Here is a 21,723-nt window from a genome sequence, read left to right as displayed (position 1 = left end):
GGGGATGGGAGGACTGCAGGAAGGGACAGAAGAGAGGAGGCTATTTTTACTAGATTAAGGGTGGGACACAGCCAGTTGAATAAGACATTAAATGTGACAGGAAAGTGTGATTGTTGTCAGGAAACAGAGACCATGGAGCATGTATTGCTACAGTGTGTCCCCTGTAACTCAGTTGGTAGAGCATGGCGCTTGCAACGCCAGGGTTGTGGTTTCGTTTCCCACGGGGGGGCAGTATGAAAATGTATGCACTCACTAACTGTAAGTCGCTCTGGATAAGAGCGTCTGCTAAATGACGTAAATGTAAATGTAAAATGTGTGGACAGTATCAGAGGGAAAGAGAGAGGATGATATCTAGTATGAGGGAGAAGGGGACACAGGAAATTAGTTTAAAGAGTATATTGAGTAGAACGTCATTCGATATAATCTCAAATATTTTGTTATCTTTTTTAAGAGCAACGGGACTGGCAGGTAGGATTTAGTTTCTCCCTGTCTCTGGCCCACACTCCAGTACAGTAGGTGGCGGTAATGCCCCATAATGTTGGATGCCAACCGCCGATAAACCCCACTGAAGAAGAATAACTCTTACCCTCGTGCAGAAGAAAGAACATGGAGACAGCTGGGAAGGTAAGTTCAAAGTACATAAAAATCAACATTGCACACTTTGTGCTTTTTAAATGTGCAATGTTGACACACATTTAGCCGTTGAAATAACATTAAAGCTTGTATTTTCCTTGCAAATGCAGATTTTGTATGGACAATGACCTGGCCATAGAAGTTGCACGTAAAGCCAGCGAGCGATTCAAATAAACATTGTAGTCTGTTTCATTAAGTGGCAGTGAATGAAGTAAAATTACTTTATGTAATTAGAGGGGTCGTCGGATTTGAATGAATCTAGGTAGGCAATAGCCGACTCAACTCCACGATTTACGATACGGTTGAGCTGCGACTAGTGTGTGCAGACTGGAGCTCCGATGTCACATACAATTACGTTTTTATTAAAAACGATTGATTTCAGCACCCACATATAGCCCGCAATTGAACCATAATGTGTTGACAGTAGACGTTCAATATGGCGATTCATGTCTCCAACTCAATCATCAAGTTTGCTGACGACAAAACAGTGGTAGGCCTGATTCCTAACAACGATGAGACTGACTACAGGGAGGAGGTTTCTCTCTCTCCCCCCCCCCAAAAAAAGGACTTCAGGATTTAGCAGAAAGAACACGCCCCCACCCACATTGACAGTTTACAGTGGAGAGGGTCAAAAGCTTCAAGTTCCTCGGTGTGCACATCACTGACAACCTGAAATGGTCCCTTCACACATACTGCGTGGAGAAGGCGCAACAGCGCCCTCAGAAGGCTGAAGAAATGTGGCTTGGCCCCTAAGACGCTTCTACAAATGCACCATTGAGAGCAAACTATCGGGCTGTATCACATTTACATTTTAGTCATTTAGCAGACGCTCTTATCCAGAGTTGTGTGAGTGCATACATTATTTTATTTTTCATACTGGCACCCCATGGGAATCGAACCCACAACCCTGGCGTTGCAAACGCCATGCTCTTCCAACTGAGCTACATCCCTGCCGGCCATTCCCTCCCCTACCCTGGACGACGCTGGGCCAATTGTGCGCCGCCCCATGGGTCTCTAGTGGCACAGCTAGTACTGCGATGCAGTGCCTTAGACCACTGCGCCACTCGGGAGACTATCACCACACCGTCGGCAACACACACTGCCTTCCCTCCAGGATATCTACAGCACCTGGTGTCAGTGGAAGGCCAAGAAGATCATCACCTCAGCCAACCGAGCCACGGCCTGTTCACCCCGCTACCATCTAGAAGGCGGAGACAGTACAGGTGCATCAAAGCTGGGGCTGAAAGTCTGAAAAACAGCTTCTATCTCCAGGCCATCAGACTGTTAAATATTCACCAATAGCCAGCTTCCGTCCAGTACCCTACCCTGAACTTAGTCACTGTTACTAGCCTGCTACCACCTGGTACTCTACCCTGCACCTTAGAGACTGCTCTCCTATGTACATAGCAGAGGAGGCAGGTGGGAGGAGCTATAGGAGGAAGGGCTAATTGTAATGGCTGGAATGAATTCAACGGAATGGTACCAATTAAAACACATGGAAACAAAGCGTTCCATTGATTATATTCCAGCCATTACAATGAGCCTGTCCTCCTATAGCTCCTCCCACCAGCCTCCTCTGGTACATAGACATTAAACACTGGTCACTTTTTAATAATGCTTACATACTGTTTCACCCACTTTATATGTATATACTGTATTCTAGTCATGGCTCATCCTATATAACTTATTATCCACCAGAGCTGTTGCCAGAGAATTGAATGTTAATTTCTCTACCATAAGCCGCTTCCAATGTCGTTTTAGAGAATTTGGCAGTACGTCCAACCGGCCTCACAACCGCAGACCACGTGGATGCTGTTGTTTGGGCAAGCGGTTTGCTGATGTCAACTTTGTGAACAGAGTGGGGTTATGGTATGGGCAGGCATAAGCTACGGACAATGAACACAATTGCTTTTTATCGATGGCAATTTGAATGCACAAAAATACAAAGACGAGATCCATCGTGAGGTCCAAAGGTATCTGTTACCAACATATACATATCTGTATTCCCAGTCGTGAAATCCATAGATTAGGGCCTAATGAGTTTATTTCAATTGACTGATTTTCTTTATATGAACTGTAACTCAGTAAAACCATTGAAAGTGTTGCATGTTGCATTTATATTTTTGTTCAGTATACTATAATTTATTATGGGTATTTTTGTGACATAACTGAAATAGAGAGTAGTAGAGACTACGTCGCATTGGCCTCAGTAGAGTAATATCAGCTAGAATCGCGAAGGGTTTGTTGCTGTTTCAAGTTGTCTAATGTGTGAACCAGTCCCCTCCAGATTAAACTAAAGAGATGTTATACTGGCTTTAGACTACACTAGACTACAGATTAAAGTCCTTCCAACTGTTAAGAGGCCCAGTCACTGCACATTCCATATTCAATCACTGACCACCCTCCTCTCTTCAACTGCACTCACCACAGACACCCCAATCAATCTTCCAATTCATAATTTATGTGTATGAAGTTGACTGTTGACACATTGAGCTTCTTTCTTCCAGGTGATCAAGTGCAAGGCAGCAGTAGCCTGGGAGGCTGGGAAACCTCTGTCCATTGAGGAGGTGGAGGTGGCCCCACCGAAGGCCAACGAAGTGCGCATCAAGGTAACCCTTCCCTTTGCCAAAAATGTCTAAGACTAATGCTCCTGTATTGTACTTGCACTTGCATTACATGTCCAGCAACAACATAACCAACAACCCCAGCCTGCAGCAGACTGCTCTATCTTTGGTTTGTGTGTGTGATACAATATATCTTCCTCCTAGAACAATGTCAGTGAGCTCTCGATCTGTAAAACAAAAAGACATACTGTTTGAGGCAGGCCGCTCTTCGGCGGGGATGAACTGTTCAGCAGCTGGAATACTGTGGGGAGCGTCCTGTGTTTTCCTGTCTCCCTGCCCAAATAGATTTGGTGGGCCAGCTGTGAGGAAGACATCTTTGGAATATGTTCAACAGGGCCTATCTGGCCCAGTGTTTAGACTAGAGAACGTCATCATGGTATACTCTATAAGTATTTTACCACATTCCTCTATTATACTAGCTGTCTGTCTTGCACCATTGAGACACAACCATGTGATATTTTCTATGATCAACATAGCAGGTGCAGTAGTTGGTATTGTACTGTAGGAATAGTCCTAGAGGGTTGGGATGTGGTTCAACAATTAGGGATGTTTTAGGCTAGTTGGCACACATGCTTCATAGCCTACTGGTGGTGATGAATGAATTAACTAATGGCAATGTTGTCTTTCAGGTCTTTGCGACAGGGGTGTGTCACACAGATGCCTACACCTTGAGTGGCAGTGACCCCGAGGGACTTTTCCCTGTCATCCTGGGTCATGAGGGCGCAGGGACAGTCGAGAGCGTGGGAGAGGGAGTCACCAAGTTCAAACCAGGTGAGAGACTGTGAATATCAACAAATGTATTCTCCCTAAAACAGAGGTTAGAGCGTTGTGCCAGTAACCGAAAGGTCACTAGTTCGAATCCCCGAGCCAACAAGGTGAAAAATCTGTCTGTGTATTTGAGAAAGGCACTTAACCCTAATTTGCACCAGGGGCGCCGTACTACTATGGCTGACCCTGTCAACAATACATTTCACTGCATTCAGAAAGTATTCATACCCCTTGACTTATTCCATATATTGTTGTGTTACAGCCTGAATTCAAAATTGATTTAATAGATTTTTTTCCTCATTTACATAAGTATTCACACCCCTGAGTCTACATGTTAGAATCACTTTTCACTGCGATTACAGCTGTGAGTCTTTCTGGGTAAATCTCTAAAAGCTTTGCACACCTGGATTGTACAATATGTGTACATTATTCTTAAAAAAATTATTCAAGCTCTGTCAAGTTGGTTGTTGATCATTGCTAGACAGCCATTTTCAAGTCTTGCCATACATTTAAGCTGATTTAAGTCAAAACTGTAACTAGGTTATTGTCTTGCAGAAAGGTGAATTTGTCTCCTAGTGTATGTTGGAAAGCAGACTGAACCAGGTTTTCCGCTAGGATTTTGCCTGTGCTTAGCTCTATTCCGTTTATCTTTATGCTAAAACAACTCCCTAGTCCTTGCCGATTTCAAGCATACCCATAACATGATGCATCCACCACCATGCTTGAAAGTATGAGGAGTGGTACTCTGTGTTGTGTTGGATTTGCCCCAAACATAAGGCTTTGTATTCAGGACAAGTACATTTTTTTGGCAATTTTTTTTGCATTATTACTTTAGTGCCTTATTGCAAACAGGATGCATGTTTTTCTGTACAGGCTTTCTTCTTTTCACTGTCATTTAGGTTAGTATTGTGGAGTAACTACAATGTTGTTAATCCATCCTTAGTTTTCTCCTATCACAGCCATTAAACTCTTTAACTGTTTTAAAGTCACCATTGGCTTTGTGGTGAAATCCCTGAGCGGTTTCCTTCCTCTCCGGCAACTGAGTTAGGAAGGACGCCTGTATCTTTGTAGAGACTTGGTGTATAGATACACCATCCAAAGTGTAATTAATAACTTTACCATGCTCAAAGGGATATTCAATGGCTACTTTTTAAATGTTTACCCATCTTCCAAAAGATGCCGCCCTTTGCGAGGCATTGGAAAACCTCCCTGGTCTTTGTGGTTGAATCTGTGTTTGAAATTCACTGCTTGACTGAGGGACCTTACAATTATCTGTATGTGTTGGGTACAGAGATGAGGTAGTCATTCAAAAATAATGTTAAACTCTATTATTGCACACAGAGTGAGTCCAGTGAGTCCATGCACCTTATTATGTGACTTGTTGAGCAGATGTTTACTCCTGAACTTATTTAGGCTTGCCATAACAAAGGGGTTGAATACGTATTGACTCAAGCCATTTCATATTTTCATTTTCATTAACTTGTTAACATTTCTAAAAACATAATTCCACTTTGACATTATGGGGTATTGTGTGTGTGTGTGTAGGCCAGTGACGCAACATCTAAATGTATGCCATTTTAAATACAGGCTGTAACACAACAAAATGTGGATTGATGTATGTGACAATAAAACATATATTTTTATTTATTTTAGCCCAGAACTAACATGCCAGAATCAAATAATACAAGGACTTAATCAGTTGAATCAGATAATCAGTTGAATCAGATAATCAGTTGAAACAGATGAATCCGTTGAATCAGATAATAATAATAATATAATAATAAATTGGTCATTTAGCAGACGCTCTTATCCAGAGCGACTTACAGATGTTTAAGTTCTGGGCTGGAACAAAACCCCGTACACGGAGTCAGTCCCCAGGACTAGGTTTGAATGAAATCGTCCTCCTGAACTGTCTCCTCATTAGATGTCATTTTTCTCTCACAAGGTGACACCGTCCTTCCACTGTATGTGCCACAGTGTGGTGAGTGCAAATTCTGCAAAAACCCCAAGACCAACCTCTGCCAGAAGATCAGGTAATTAGAATGGAATCTGGCCTGTCATTAGCGCAGGATGCGTCAATTATTGCTTGGAAGGTTGAGGTCAAGCTCATTCTATTTTCAAAGTCAGCCAGGTAGGCAGTGAAGGACTGAGCATATCTGTAATGAACATCCTGCGAGTGTGCGCACGCACCACGTCTATTTCTATGGGCACAAGCACTGTTCATGACACAAACTGTTTACACCCCTCTTGTTGGTGGAGAGAATTTTGCAGGTTTAAAGTTTATTTCCTGCAATTCTACGTGTTTTGTCATGGGGGTGCAAAGAAAATGTAGTTTTAAAGCAACATTTCTTTCAATTCTATACATTTTGCAATGCCTAATGTGTATTCATGTGATATTTGGGTGACAAAAAAATTGCAACTATCTGTGGGCTAAAAAACCTAAATATAAAACGTTAGCTGACATGGGCTAGTTGATCTGGACATTTCTGATAAGTTATAAATAGCTCTCTAAGGTATGCAATGACTAACATGACGAGCAACTAATGTTGCTCTACCCAATTTCGAAATTGCACCTTGTGCATTCTACTATTACAACTGGCTGTTACTGATAATTATTTGCCCTCTCTCCAGGATAACCCAGGGCCGGGGTCTGATGCCTGACAACACCTCGCGGTTCACCTGCAAGGGCAAGCAGCTTTACCACTTCATGGGGACTAGCACCTTCTCTGAGTACACAGTGGTGGCCGACATCTCTGTGGCCAAGGTGGATGAGAAGGCCCCCCTGGACAAGGTGTGCTTGCTGGGCTGCGGCATCTCCACGGGCTACGGCGCTGCCCTCAATACTGCCAAGGTTGGTGGGTGACGCCAGGATGGAATACAAAGTACCTCGTCTAGAAGTGGAAAGCACAAGCGAAGAGTCGCACACAGCTTGTGTCATTTGGTTGTATCACTTTGTTTTATATCCTCTGTAAATTAACTTTCCACTGGTGTAAATACTTAGTAAATATGACCACTGGTTTCAAATTTAGGAAAGCAAATTAATTGGCAATGATCATAATAACACATCTGACACAAAAATTGTATCACATTGTTTTACTGACAAAAGCCATTCTGTAACTCTTGCGTTCCCAACCTACCTGCAGGTTGAGCCTGGCTCCACCTGTGCCATTTTCGGCCTGGGAGCCGTCGGCCTTGCCGTCATCATGGGCTGCAAGGTTGCCGGGGCGACCAGGATCATCGGCGTAGACATAAACCCAGACAGGTTTGACAAGGGCAAAGAGTTCGGGGCCACCGAGTTTGTGAACCCCAAGGACCACAGCAAGCCCATCCAGGAGGTGCTGGTGGAGATGACCGACGGTGGGGTGGACTACTCCTTTGAATGCATCGGCAACGTGGGCATCATGGTAAGACTGTCCATAATAAAGTTAATAATGTCACATTAATACATTCTTTAGCCGTCTCTCAATTCAATTATCTTCTTATGTCTCTTCCTTCGCCAGATAACTTTTTTCAAACAATATGAACAGAAAATATTTATATGGAACAATAAACCTGAGTAAATTGTAGTAAAATATATGTACAGTGCCTTGCAAAAATATTCATCCCCCTTGGCGTTTTTCCTCTTTTGTTGCATTACAACCTGTAATTTAAATAGATTTTTATTTGGATTTCATGTAATGGACATACACAAAATAGTCCAAATTGGTGAAGTGAAATGAAAAAAATAAAGTTTCGAAAAATAAATAACGGAAAAGTGGTGCGTGCATACACAGTGGGGAGAACAAGTATGATACACAGCCGATTTTGCAGGTTTTCCTACTTACAAAGCATGTAGAGGTCTGTAATTTTTATCATAGGTACACTTCAACTGTGAGAGACGGAATCTAAAACAAAAATCCAGAAAATCACATTGTATGATTTTTAAGTAATTAATTTGCATTTTATTGCATGACATAAGTATTTGATACATCAGAAAAGCAGAACTTAATATTTGGTACAGAAACCTTTGTTTGCAATTACAGAGATCATACGTTTCCTGTAGGTCTTGACCAGGTTTGCACACACTGCAGCAGGGATTTTGGCCCACTCCTCCATACAGACCTTCTCCAGATCCTTCAGGTTTCGGGGCTGTCGCTGGGCAATACGGACTTTCAGCTCCCTCCAAAGATTTTCTATTGGGTTCAGGTCTGGAGACTGGCTAGGCCACTCCAGGACCTTGAGATGCTTCTTACAGAGCCATTCCTTAGTTGCCCTGACTTTTTGTTTCGGGTCGTTGTTATGCTGGAAGACCCAGCCACGACCCATCTTCAATGCTCTTACTGAGGGAAGGAGGTTGTTGGCCAAGATCTCACGATACATGGCCCCATCCATCCTCCCCTCAATACGGTGCAGTCGTCCTGTCACCTTTGCAGAAAAGCATCCCCAAAAAATGATGTTTCCACCTCCATGCTTCACGGTTGGGATGGTGTTCTTGGGGTTGTACTCATCCTTCTTCTTCCTCCAAACACGGCGAGTGAAGTTTAGACCAAAAAGCTCAATTTTTGTCTCATCAGACCACATGACCTTCTCCCATTCCTCCTCTGGATCATCCAGATGGTCATTGGCAAACTTCAGACAGGCCTGGACATGCGCTGGCTTGAGCAGGGGGACCTTGCGTGCGTTACAGGATTTTAATCCATGACGGCGTAGTGTGTTACTAATGGTTTTCTTTGAGACTGTGGTCCCAGCTCTCTTCAGGTCATTGACCAGGTCCTGCCGTGTAGTTCTGGGCTGATCCCTCACCTTCCTCATGATCATTGATGCCCCACGAGGTGAGATCTTGCATGGAGCCCCAGACCGAGGGTGATTGACCGTCATCTTGAACTTCTTCCATTTTCTAATAATTGCGCCAACAGTTGTTGCCTTCTCACCAAGCTGCTTGCCTATTGTCCTGTAGCCCATCCCAGCCTTGTGCAGGTCTACAATTTTATCCCTGATGTCCTTACACAGCTCTCTGGTCTTGGCCATTGTGGAGAGGTTGGAGTCTGTTTGATTGAGTGTGTGGACAGGTGTCTTTTATACAGGTAACGAGTTCAAACAGGTGCAGTTAATACAGGTAATGAGTGGAGAACAGGAGGGCTTCTTAAATAAAAACGAACAGGTCTGTGAGAGCCGGAATTCTTACTGGTTGGTAGGTGATCAAATACTTATGTCATGCAATAAAACGCAAATTAATTACTTAAAAATCATACAATGATTTTTGTTTTAGATTCCGTCTCTCACAGTTGAAGTGTACCTATGATAAAAATTACAGACCTCTACATGCTTTGTAAGTAGGAAAACCTGCAAAATCGGCAGTGTATCAAATACTTGTTCTCCGCACTGTATATTCACCCCCTTTGCTATGAAGCCCCTAAATAAGATCTGGTGCAACCAATTACCTTCAGAAGTCACATAATTAGTTAAATAAAGTCCACCTGTGTGCAATCTAAGTGTCACATGATCTCAGTGTGTATATATACACCTGTTCTGAAAGGCCCCAGAGTCTGCAACACCACTAAGCAAGGGGCACCACCAAGGAAGCGGCACCATGAAGACCAAGGAGCTCTCCAAACAGGTCAGGGACAAAGTTGTGGAGAAGTACAGATCAGGGTTATAAAAAAAATATCAGAAACATTGAGCATCCCAAGGAGCACCATTAAATCCATTATCAAAAAATGGAAAGAATATGGCACCACAACAAACCTGCCAAGAGAGGGCCGACCACCAAAACTCACGGACCAGGCAAGGAGGGCATTCATCAGAGAGGCAACAAAGAGACCAAAGATAACCATGAAGGAGCTGCAAAGCTCCACAGCGGAGATTGGAGTATCTGTCCATAGGACCACTTAAAGCCGTACACTCCACAGAGCTGAGCTTTACTGAAGAGTGGCCAGAAAAAAGCCATTGCTTAAAGAAAAAAATAAGCAAACACGTTTGGTGTTCGCCAAAAGGCATGTGGGAGACTCCCCAAACATATGGAAGAAGGTACTCTGGTCAGATGAGACTAAAATAGAGCGTTTGGCCATCAAGGAAAATGCTATGTCTGGCGCAAACCCAACACCTCTCATCATAACCTCCTGAGTGGCACAGTGGTCTAAGGCACTGCATCGCAGTACTAGCTGTGCCACTAGAGAACCTGGTTCGAATCCAGGCTCTGTCGTAGCCGGCCGTGACCGGGAGACCCATGGGGCGGCACACAATTGGCCCAGCGTCGTCCAGGGTAGGGGAGGGAATGGCCGGCAGGGATGTAGCTCAGTTGGTAGAGCATGTTGTGGGTTCGATTCCCATGGGGGCCAGTATGAAAAAATAAAAAATAATAATGTATACACTAACTGTGAGTCGCTCTGGATAAGAGTGTCTGCTAAATGACTAAAATGTAAATGTAAATCACCCCGAGAACATCATCCCCACAGTGAAGCATGGTGGTGGCAGCATCATGCTGTGGGGATGTTTTTCATTGGCAGGGACTGGGAAACTGGTCAGAATTGAAGGAGTGATGGATGGCGCTAAATACAGGGAAATTCTTGAGGGAAACCTGTTTCAGTCTTCCAGAGATTTGAGACTGGGACGGAGGTTCACCTTCCAGCAGGACAATGACTCTAAGCATACTGCTAAAGCAACACTCAAGTGGTTTAAGGGGAAACATTTAAATGTCTTGGAATGGCCTAGTCAAAGCCCAGACCTCAATCCAATTGAGAATCTGTGGTATGACTTAAAGATTGCTGTACACCAGTGGAACCCATCCAATTTGAAGGAGCTGGAGCAGTTTTGCCTTGAAGAATGGGAAAAAATCCCAGGGGCTAGATATTGACCTTGGGGGGGTGGGGGGGGGGGGGGGGGGGGGGGGGGTGAATAGTTATGCACGCTCAAGTTTTCTGTTTTATTTGTCTTATTTCTTGTTTGTTTCACACATAAAACATATTTTGCATCTTGAGGTAGGCATGTTGTGTAAATGAAATGATACAAACCCCCCAAAAAATCCATTTTAATTCTAGGTTGTAAGGCAACAAAATAGGAAAAATGCCAAGGGTGGTGAATACTTTCGCAAGCCACTGTATTACTGATTTCAAGAGGGTGGGCTAAGATTGACTGACTAGTTTATAGGCCCTGGATGCCACCTTGAAGGTGTCCTGGATACAGAAACTATATTCTAATCCAAACTGGATTTCAGCTAAATTAACTAAATGCGCCATTCTGATTTTTACACAAAACCACCTTGTTTCTTCAACTTAAACATTTCTCTACCAAAACAACAGTATTTTCAGCAATGCATCTCCATTCCTCCAGGAGGCAATAAAATCATGGTTACACTTACAATTCTATCTACCTGAAACCCCTGAGAAAATTCTTCAGCAACTTATTTGGTATAACTCAAATATTGAAATTGATGGACAACCTCTTTGTTGGCAACCTTTTTATTGTAAAACACATTTATTTTCTAAATGACATTGTGGACAAGGATGGAAAGTTGTTTGATTTTGGAACATTGTGTAGAACCTATGGGGACTCCTACATATGTTCAGTTGGTGTCTGCTATACCCCCCACATGGAAAGTTTAAGATGAAGAAAGAAAAACACAACAGAACTGTATGCCGTCCTTGCTACAGTTTCAAGGCTGGCTTTCCCATCACTCCATCAAACTACATATTAACCCTAAGTTTATCGTCTTTGGTGACCTCAATGTCCATAGTGCTTCAATTAACAACACAATATTTCTGCTAGGTTAAATATTCATATTCAAAACACCCAACCTTTTTAAACAATTTGTGAAGACACATATTCATCCTTGAAAGTACAATTACTATTAGAAATCACAAAATTCAACAGCATCAAAGAAAGGTGGAGTGTTGGGTAACTCTTTAGGCATATTTATTTGACTAAGTTGACTAGAGTTCTATTAAACAATGTTAATTAAAGCATATATACTGTGTGTTATTATAAGGGCAAAATGTTCCATATGCCATGGAATGTAAGCTAACAATGTTTTGTCCTTATTTATTTTTGTATTATGCTACACCATGGCATTGCTGATAACTGTCTTGTTGTATCGTGTCTGTCTGTCTATTGTTATGTACATTGTCCTCAGTTCTTATGGTTGTCAAACAAAATAAAGGCTATGTCCAGCAAAGGCACACTGGCCAGGGGACCACAGGGGAGTGGTGAAAGTAGCTTGAGCTAATGCTAGAGCCTGCAGCGCTAGTTCAGTACTGAGCTCATGGGGGCTGTTCAGAAGGGTGCAACGATAGAAATGTGTGGAGTAGAACAGTTCAGATTCTGTCATATAGAATAGGGAATCGGATCAGTTCTATTCATTGCAATTCTGTCTGCAACGTTCTGAATGTTTTCGCTCACTGAACACACCCCTGCTACCCATGAACCCTCCATAACTCCTGCTAAGATGGTGAGGCAGGAAACTGGGAAAGTAATTGAACAGTGGCCCCTTTTTTGCTCTCAGATATGGAAGGTGTTATACTCTTCACCACCAGAGGTCACTGTAGGTGGTACTTCAGGCTTTGTCCACAACAGCAAAATACATGTCACTTTGCTAAGCAGATGAGTATTTAGGGAAGCTATCTTCTGATGATGCTCAATTTGTTGTTTCAGAGGGCAGCTCTGGAGGCGTGCCACAAAGGCTGGGGCGAGAGCATCATCATCGGGGTGGCAGGCGCGGGACAGGAGATCTCCACACGTCCATTCCAGCTGGTTACCGGCCGTGTGTGGAGGGGCACAGCATTTGGAGGTAAATGTCGTGGATGATTTTCATGAGGATCCTTGCCTTTTCTGACGTCAACATATTTTACTCTGTATAGTCACCTATATTTTGGGGATAAATGAGCAGCAATGTGGCACTAGTTATGATACTTATTTTTTATGGAAGTATGATAATGCATATATTCCTCATGATGTTTTCCTGTTCCTCTGTCCCAGGCTGGAAGAGTGTGGAGAGCGTCCCCAAACTAGTGACTGACTACATGAACAAGAAGCTGAAGGTGGATGAGTTTGTGACCCACACCTTGCCCTTTGACCAGATCAACGAGGGCTTTGACCTCATGCACGCTGGAAAGAGGTAAATAGAGCAGGTGTTGCATCATATTACATCAATAAGTGATGTTAGTTTATTTTAAAAAATATATATAAATTCCAACACAAAGTATATTAAAGGTCTTTAAAGCTGTATGCTAATCACCATATTTTAATTTGTCCTTTCCAGTATCCGTACCGTCCTGAAGTTCTGAAGTCCCTCCCTGCCATGTTGAGCCTCACACTCAGCTCCGGCCCTTATAAAACAATCACCTTTCATACACTGTAGCACTTAATGTCATTCAACTTTCAGAATTAGATCTCCAGTCCAGTTGTGTACATATGTGGCACTGTCCATGTCAATTAGAATCAATAAAATGTGTCAAAAAGCAGTAGTCCTCTCTTATGTTTTCTTTCCAGTTTGAAGTTAAATGTGTCATAGGTACCAGCTATACTTTTGAAAATATACTTATTTTTCCATTTCACATTGATCACAATGACTATGTTGCTATAGTATGGAGTGGATGACTGAGAAATTAGAACAAAGGACTTTCCATACTAAACAGACATTTAATCCTATTGAAGTCTGGCAATCATTCAGAGCTACACAGCCAAATGGTTTACTTATGCGACATTGATTTGATTGATCATGGATACATCATTGATAGGGACTTTACAGGTAAAAGATGATGGAGCAAAACGACTTAGGCACTATTTTGAGCAGAGTATCGGCATGTTTTGACATAGACTAATGTAGTAAGATTGTCACTGAGTAACCCTGGTATCAAAGCACATGAAAATGCATGCACTGTTGTGTAATGGAGACTAAATATAAAAGCGTCTGCTAAATGGCATATTATTATTATTATAAATAAAATGTCTGCATTGTGTACAGATGAAGTGGTAGTAAAAAGGTGGGTAAAACCTAATGCCTTAAACTAGTGTAAAAATAAATATATTCACAAAATAAATAAAGTGGTCATAGACTTAATTACTGTACTTTACAAGTGTGTCATGCAATTTTGAAGTTGAAGCGCTCACATCTGTGAGCATGCGCAGTTAGGTTTACCGTAGTTGGTTGTCACGTTGGAAAGCGCAATCCAATCCGTTTATATGTTTCACATTACAGAATTGTGAATCAGATCATCAGAAGATGGCGACAGCTGAGTCGGTGAGAGATTGCATTAACTCTACATTTTGTATAACAATGGGCAGTTTTAGGTTACAGTTAATCTCAAATCTATGAAATGAGATATATTAGCTGGTGATTCAAATGTATGGGGGTGTTGCTGCGAGTGCATGACCACAGCAAATGTGAGAATGATTGTTGGAATGTTCGACTTCGAGGGCTCCTAAATTAACCACAGCTAGCTAGCTAATCGATTGTGCATGCTGGAGTTGTGCATACTGGGCATATAGCATGTGCATGCTGGAGTTGGGCATATAACAAGTCACAAGACGTCTCAATGTTAGTCACTATAACTTCATAAGTATTGAAGGTGAAACATATCCATGCCCAGCAGTGTTAACAGTACTAGGAACACCCAACAGGCATGCTCGCCACCGCCCCTTCAAGAAAAGTAGCTAGCGAGATTACCTTCTTGGTGCTTTCCAGGGGCAAGTTGCGCCAGTTGGGCGTAAAGGAAAAGCTGATCTTAAATGCTAGGTCGCTTATTAACCTCTCTTCCCCATCTCTCCAGGAATCAACTTTGAATCCCCCAAATTCCGAGGAAGAAAAAAGTGAAACAACTGGTCAAGAAGTTGTGAATCCTGAAGATTACATCAAACACCCACTACAAAATAGGTAAATACTGTAGCTGCTTAACCTAGCTAGTTACACATGAAAATACATAGCTAGCTATATCAGTATGCACTAATGTTAATGCCTGAATATGATTTCTACCAGTCTTGACAGGCATGGGTAAAAATATTTACAGGAAGCACTAAAAGTATACTGTGGCCTCTGATCTGCACCACTATCCACTTGCCCTTGCTTTGACTTAGTCATGTGTGAATACATTTTACATATGGGTGGCCCCAGCTGGACTCGAACACACAACCTTTGACGTTGCAAGCGCCATGCTTTACCGACTAAGCCACACAGGACCAACATCTTCCCCCTCAATCGCTACACAATCTGTAAGAAACATACATAGTACGCTGAACTGTCATAAGGTTGACTGGGAGTGTGCTTTGCCTGATGCATTGTCAATATACGCTTATAGGCTATAGACAGGTTGGTTGTTCAGCAACAAAACCGACACGTGCGCAACTGTGGGGCAAAACAGACAGGGTTGGCTTAGACTGTTGACATGTAAACTATATTTAGACTCCAAATGTTTATTGAAAACAAATACATTTGCACAATAAGCACTTGTCTTTCAAATACATCGTTGTTGGTTAGCTAGCTAGTCAATTCTTGCTATATTAGCATTGACATGAAATCAGTCAAAACAAGACATGGTATCAAGCGCAAGATAAAACTAGCTGAAACGAGCCACCTATGATTCCCCACATGGCAGCTTCTTGTCATTGTTGCTAGCTATCTGACCGTTCAGAATCATAACAAATCACTGCTTCCGGCCACATCGATGGGCGCACATTATTTTCGTGACGTTGTCAGCCAATCCGTCTATAGTGTTGACAGTCTTTGTATTTTGTTTGCAATGCAGATGGGCTCTGTGGTTCTTCAAGAATGACAAAATGAAAACATGGCAAGCAAACCTCCGTCTCATCTCCAAGTTTGACACAGTGGAAGACTTCTGGGCGTAAGTATTTTATTGTAGAAAGTCACCTACAACATCCTACATATATTCAGACTCTGAGGGTCTTACTGCTTCCTGTTTCCCCAGTCTGTATAATCACATCCAACTATCAAGTAACTTGATCTCCGGCTGTGACTACTCACTTTTCAAGGTAAGGATGATTTTCCATATCTGTAATCTCACACATGCTCTTTTTTCTTCCATACACTTTTCTACATCCATAACAGCACATGTTTGTCTGTTCAGGTTGTGGCCTGTAGCAACAACCAATGAATTGTCCATAAAAAAGTATGTTAATTCACTGAAATTCAGTTGAGTTATTGACTTGCTCAGTGCCTTTTAGACAGGGCTACACTATGACAGGGAGTTGTCACATCTCCCAAGGTCTCGTTTCAGCCTGTGGCTTTAGCTTTCACTGCAAGGGTTATGACCCCTCCCAAGGAGGTCAGTCTGCCCTAAATAGACCACTACTCAGACTGTTGAACAGCCTATATCAGTCATAATTCAATGTCATGATATTCTACCAGTATTGGTTGGCTGCTTTTCACTTCAGTCCGCTTTCAGTTCCGTTCCTAATGTCGAACTAGATTTCAGATTTAGGTTTCATGTATTCCCCTTTAAGTAACAGCCAAACATACAGAAACTGAGAACAGAGTTGTTCTTCGGTACAGCTTAATCCCTTTATCTGAAAACCAGTTTAATCCAAAGCCCGTCTATCATGTTCAAGTTCTGCAACCAAAACAAGCAATTGTCGAGGCTTCTGCCCCTACAGCCTGATCTGTGCAGACAAGCAACCCCTGACCTATAATGGCAAACACTGTGTAGAGGAAAAAAAAAAAAAAAAAAAGTTAGGGACTTTACCTTTGCCCCCTGAGCCGGGTCTGTTTTTGTACTGCAGGATGGAATCGAGCCCATGTGGGAGGACGAGAGGAACAAGCGTGGCGGCAGGTGGCTCATCACACTGTCCAAACAGCAGCGCAGGGCTGACCTCGACCGCTTCTGGCTGGAAACGGTTAGTACCCCAACCCTACAGGTCTGATTACACGCACAAAGGGAAGAACTACACTAAGATATATTAACTATTTGTATGTAACCATACTCTGTAAAAGCTTGTGTATTTAACTCATGTTAAAGTGTGTGGGACATAACTCTGCTATCTAGTGAACTCTCTCTCTCACACACACAAACACAAAATAATTCTTAGATATACTCACACAGCCTAAATGCGCACTTTTTCCCAGAAGGACATCTACAAAAGCATTACATGTCTCAGAAAGTTGACTATGTTTAGCTGTCATTAAAGTGTTAAAACATTTGGCTCTCCATGTGCGTTGCAGCTCCTGTGCCTTGTGGGCGAAGCCTTCGATGACCACAGTGATGATGTATGCGGGGCAGTAGTAAACATCCGAACAAAAGGAGACAAACTTGCGATATGGACAACAGACTATGAGAACAAGGATGCCATTACACACATAGGGTGAGCCGGCGTCGCAGTACCATTTAGTTATCCCTGAAAGATGTTGAGCATCTCTTGTTTTTATCCATATCCAGATATTGTTTACTAGACTGTATTTTCCCTTCTCTGTAGACAAGGGTGGAAGGAGAGGTTAGGCGTGCCACACAAGGTGATCATAGGATACCAATCGCACGCGGACACTGCCACCAAGAGTGGTTCCACCACCAAGAACAAGTTTGTCGTCTGAGTTTGTTTTTGTTTGGTTGTTTGTTTTTCCTTTCCGCTTCCATGGCGTTTGTTGAAATTCTGTTGCGAAGTTTCATCTGCTACCCAATTGAAACCAAAGCTTCAACACAGACAATTGCCTTCATTCAATCAATTGCAATATGATTTCAAGACAAAATGATCTCATTCATATCTGCCCTGAAACAAACCTATACCTTGTAGGGTGGAATACCCATGAGAATTGAAATACCCCCCAAAAAGTTTACAATTTGATAAACGTGCTTTTTTATGCACCATTTTACTTTTCTTACCGAGGATATACTAGGAGGCTTTTTGTTGATATTTTGTATGTTTAACAGCAGCACACTCGTAGCTGCCACGGACTTTTCTGTTTTTTCGGGATGCCTAAGTCCAAACTGTATTTTTTAAAAGTATATATATATATATATACACACACACACAGTGCCTTCGGAAAGTATTCAGACCCCTTGACTTAGTCCACATTTTGTTACGTTACAGCCTTATTCTAAAATTAAGTAGTTTTTTCCCCTCATCAATCTACACACAATACCCCATAATAACAAAGCAAAAACAGGTTATTATAAATGTTTGCTAATTTATTTAAATAAAAAACTGAAATATCACATTTACATAAGTATTCAGACCCTTTACTCAGTACTTTGTTGAAGCACCTTTGGCAGCGATTACAGCACTGAGTCTTCTTGGGTATGACGCTACAAGCTTGGCACACCTGTATTTGGGAAGTTTCTCCCATTCTTCTTTGCAGATCCTCTCAAGCTCTTGTCAAGTTGGATGGGGAGCGTTGCTGCACAGCTATTTTCAGGTTTTTCCAGAGATGTTCGATCGTGTTCAAGTCCGGGCTCTGGCTGGGCCACTCAAGGACATTCAGAGACTTGTCCCAAAGCCACTCCTACGTTGTCTTGGCTGTGTGCTTAGGGTTGTTGTCCTGTTGGAAGGTGAACCTTTACCCCAGTCTAAGGTCCTGAGCGCTCTGGAGCAGGTTTTCATCAAGGATCGCTCTGTACTTTTCTCTGTTCATCTTTGCCTCGATCTTGACTAGTCTCCACAGCATGATGCTGCCACCACGTTTCACCGTAGGGATGGTGCCAGGTTTCCTCCAGACTTGACGCTTGGCATTCAGGCCAAAGAGTTCAATCTTGGTAGAGCATGGCGCTTGTAACGCCAGGGTAGTGGGTTCGATCCCCGGGACCACCCATTCGTAAAAATGTATGCACACATGACTGTAAGTCGCTTTGGATAAAAGTGTCTGCTAAATGGCATATTATATTATTATATTATTGGTTTCATCAAAACAGAGAATCTTGTTTCTCTGAGAGTTTCTAGGTGCCTTTTGACAAACTCTACGCGGGCTGTCATGTGCCTTTTACTGAGGAGTGGCTTCCGTCTGGCCATACTACCATAAAGGCCTAATTGGTGGAGTGCTGCAGAGATGGTTTTCCTTCTGGAAGGTTCTCCCATCTCCACAGAGGAACTCTAGAGCTCTGTCAGAGTGACCATCGGGTTCTTGGTCACCTCCCTGACCAAGGCCCTTCTCCCCCGATTGGCCAGGCGGCCAGCTCTAGGAAGAGTCTTGGTGGTTCCAAACTTCTTCCATTTAAGAATGATGGAGGCCTCTGTGTTCTTGGGGACCTTCAATGCTGCAATGTTTTGGTACCCTTCCCCAGATCTGTGTTTCGGAGCTCTATGGACAATTCCTTCGACCTCATGGCTTGGTTTTTGCTCTGACAAGCACTGTCAACTGTGGGACCTTATATAGACAGGTGTGTATGCCTTTCCAAATCATGTCCAATCAATGTAATTTTCCAATCAAGTTGTAGAAACATCTCAAGGATGATCAATGGAAACAGGATGCACCTGAGCTCAATTTTAAGTCTCATAGCAAAGGGTCTGAATACTTATGTAAATAAGGTATTTCTGTTTTAGATGTTTTTAAAAAATGTGTACAACATTCTAAATACCTGTTTTCGCTTTGTCATTACAGGGTATTGTGTGTAGATTGCTGAGGATTTTTTTTTTTTAATCAGTTTTAGAATAAGGCTGTAAAGTAACAAAGTGGGATGATATAACCTATCAAAAGTTTGTACACACCTATTCATTCAAGGGTTTTTCTTTATTTGTACTATTTTCTACCTTGTAGAATAATAGTGAAGACATCAGAACTATGAAATGACAGATATGGAATCATGTAGTAACCAAAAAAGTGTAAAAAAAAAAAAACGACATCTATTTTAGATTCTTCAAAGTAGCCACCCTTTGACTTGATGACAGCTTTGCACACTCTTGGCATTCTCTCAACCATCTTCACCTGGAATGCTTTTCCAACAGTCTTGAAGGAGTTCCCACATGTGCTGAGCACTTGTTTGCTACTTTTCCTTCACTCTGCCGTCCGACTCATCCAAACCATCTCAATTGGTTAGAGGTCAGGTGATTGTGGAGGCCAGGTCATCTGATGCAGCACTCCATCACTCTCCTTCTTGGTAAAATAACCCTTACACAGCCTGGAGGTGTGTTGGGTCATTGTCCTGTTGAAAAACAAATGATAGTCCCACTAAGCCCAAACCAGATGGGATGGCATATCGCTGCAGAATGCTGTGGTAGCCATGCTGGTTGTGTGCCTTGAATTCTAAATAAATCACCTACAGTGTTACCAGCAAAGCACCATCACACCACCTCCTCCATGCTTCACGGTGGGAAATACACATGCAGAGATCATCTGTTCACCTACACTGTGTCTCACAAAGACACGGCAGTTGGAACCAAAAATCCCCAATTTGGACTCCAGACCGAAGTTCCACCAGTCTAATGTCCATTGCTCGTGTTTCTTGGCCCAAGCAGGTCTCTTCTTCTTATTGGTGTCCTTTAGTAGTGGTTTCTTTGCAGCAACCATGAAGGCCAGATTCACGCATCCTGTGAAGAGTTGATGTTGAGATTTGTTTGTTACTTGAACTCTGAAGCATTTATTTGGGCTGCAATTTCTGAGGCTGGTAAATTTCTGAGGGTGGCTACTTTGTAGAATCTAAAATATAAAATAGATTTTGATTTGTTCAACACTTTTTTGGTTACTACATGATTCCAGATGTGTTATTTCATAGTTTTGATGTCTTCACTATTATTCTACAATGTAGAAAATAGTGAAAAATAAAGAAACCCTTGAATGAGTAGGTGTGTCCAAACTTTTGACTGGTACTATATATAATACATTTTCTGAATGGAAATACTCTTTCATTGTAAACTTAAACAGCAAAAAACAAATAAATCTTTGAGAACTAACAATCATCAAAATAAACGCTGAACAGTCAGGGGAATTTAAAATTACCAAAACAATTAATTTAACAGTATTGATTTTGTTATTAAGTTTCAGCAAAATAAGACCGTATTATCCATGGCCAAATGCATAGCATTGCAGGAAATTATCTTTAAAACTGCTAAATGTTCTCTCAGCCACATGGCAGAATATGTAGAATCCCTGGAAATCATCTTTAAAACTGCAACATTTTCTCTCAGCTCCTTGGCAAAATGTGTAGAATTGCACGAAATTAACTTTAAAACTGCAAAAAAAAATTGTGTTGTAGTTTCCTTCATTGAATCTCAGTTCATTATTTTTCATTGGTTTAGCCTAAGTTGGTCGAAGTTGACCAATACGATAATTTGCCTTAAGTTAGTTTCGTAAAACTTTTGGTATTGCAGATCTATGTAGTATTCTTATGTTTATTTCTGTCACAATATTATATTCTTCATGTAAACCTGTATTTTCTTTTTAAGCACATCAAGATGCCTTGATAAAGTGTATGTAAAACTGTACTTGTATTCATTGGAGGTCTATTAGGTGTGACTGAATGCCTTGCTTTGGCACCTTGTCCCGCTCCTATGAACATGGTACAAAAGATGACTGTAAATAAATGTAAAGTATGTTGTCTTAACTCTGGAAATGGAGATTCCTCTGTTTTAAATGGATGTTGATGCCTGTAGTCTTGTTCAAAACTACTGTTTCAGAGAAGCTTTTTACATCAGTATCAAGCCCCACCAGACTAATTTGCAGTGCAATGGTGATAAAGAGATACTTATTTTCCATGAGCCATTCAAAAGAACACATCAAGATAAACCTCTTAAAGATGCACTCCAGGATCTTAAGCACAACAAATTCGTAACATATCGTACGAATTCGATT

The 21,723-nt window shown here is 42.0% G+C and overlaps 2 protein-coding genes across 2 annotated transcripts; both read left to right on the top strand.

Annotated features, from left to right (window-relative positions):
- Positions 1-541: 541 nt before the first annotated feature.
- Positions 542-13,459, top strand: LOC311107613 (alcohol dehydrogenase class-3). The gene is made up of 9 exons (XM_084150134.1): positions 542-624; positions 3,141-3,242; positions 3,887-4,028; positions 5,971-6,058; positions 6,657-6,876; positions 7,169-7,429; positions 12,651-12,786; positions 12,975-13,113; positions 13,258-13,459. Exons 1-9 carry the CDS (start codon positions 607-609, stop codon positions 13,280-13,282), a joined length of 1,131 nt encoding a protein of 376 aa, XP_084006260.1. The 5' UTR covers positions 542-606; the 3' UTR covers positions 13,283-13,459.
- Positions 13,460-14,157: 698 nt separating this feature from the next.
- LOC311107912 (eukaryotic translation initiation factor 4E-1A) lies at positions 14,158-21,475 on the top strand. The gene is made up of 7 exons (XM_084150513.1): positions 14,158-14,238; positions 14,768-14,871; positions 15,740-15,835; positions 15,920-15,983; positions 16,731-16,844; positions 17,170-17,309; positions 17,421-21,475. Exons 1-7 carry the CDS (start codon positions 14,221-14,223, stop codon positions 17,533-17,535), a joined length of 651 nt encoding a protein of 216 aa, XP_084006639.1. The 5' UTR covers positions 14,158-14,220; the 3' UTR covers positions 17,536-21,475.
- Positions 21,476-21,723: the final 248 nt, after the last annotated feature.

This window comes from Coregonus lavaretus (assembly GCF_964263955.1).
Source record: "Coregonus lavaretus genome assembly, chromosome: 32".
NCBI lineage: Eukaryota > Metazoa > Chordata > Actinopteri > Salmoniformes > Salmonidae > Coregonus > Coregonus lavaretus.
Note: the sequence above shows the minus strand (reverse complement) of the source record. Positions and strands in the feature narration are given on the sequence as shown.

Excerpts from the sequence above, each read along its gene's own strand:
- LOC311107912 (XM_084150513.1), top strand. Across the intron at positions 16,845-17,169 it reads ACCGCTTCTGGCTGGAAACG|CTCCTGTGCCTTGTGGGCGA; the intron begins GTTAGTACCCCA and ends TGTGCGTTGCAG. Across the intron at positions 17,310-17,420 it reads GATGCCATTACACACATAGG|ACAAGGGTGGAAGGAGAGGT; the intron begins GTGAGCCGGCGT and ends CCTTCTCTGTAG.
- LOC311107613 (XM_084150134.1), top strand. Across the intron at positions 4,029-5,970 it reads AGTCACCAAGTTCAAACCAG|GTGACACCGTCCTTCCACTG; the intron begins GTGAGAGACTGT and ends TTCTCTCACAAG. Across the intron at positions 6,877-7,168 it reads CTGCCCTCAATACTGCCAAG|GTTGAGCCTGGCTCCACCTG; the intron begins GTTGGTGGGTGA and ends ACCTACCTGCAG.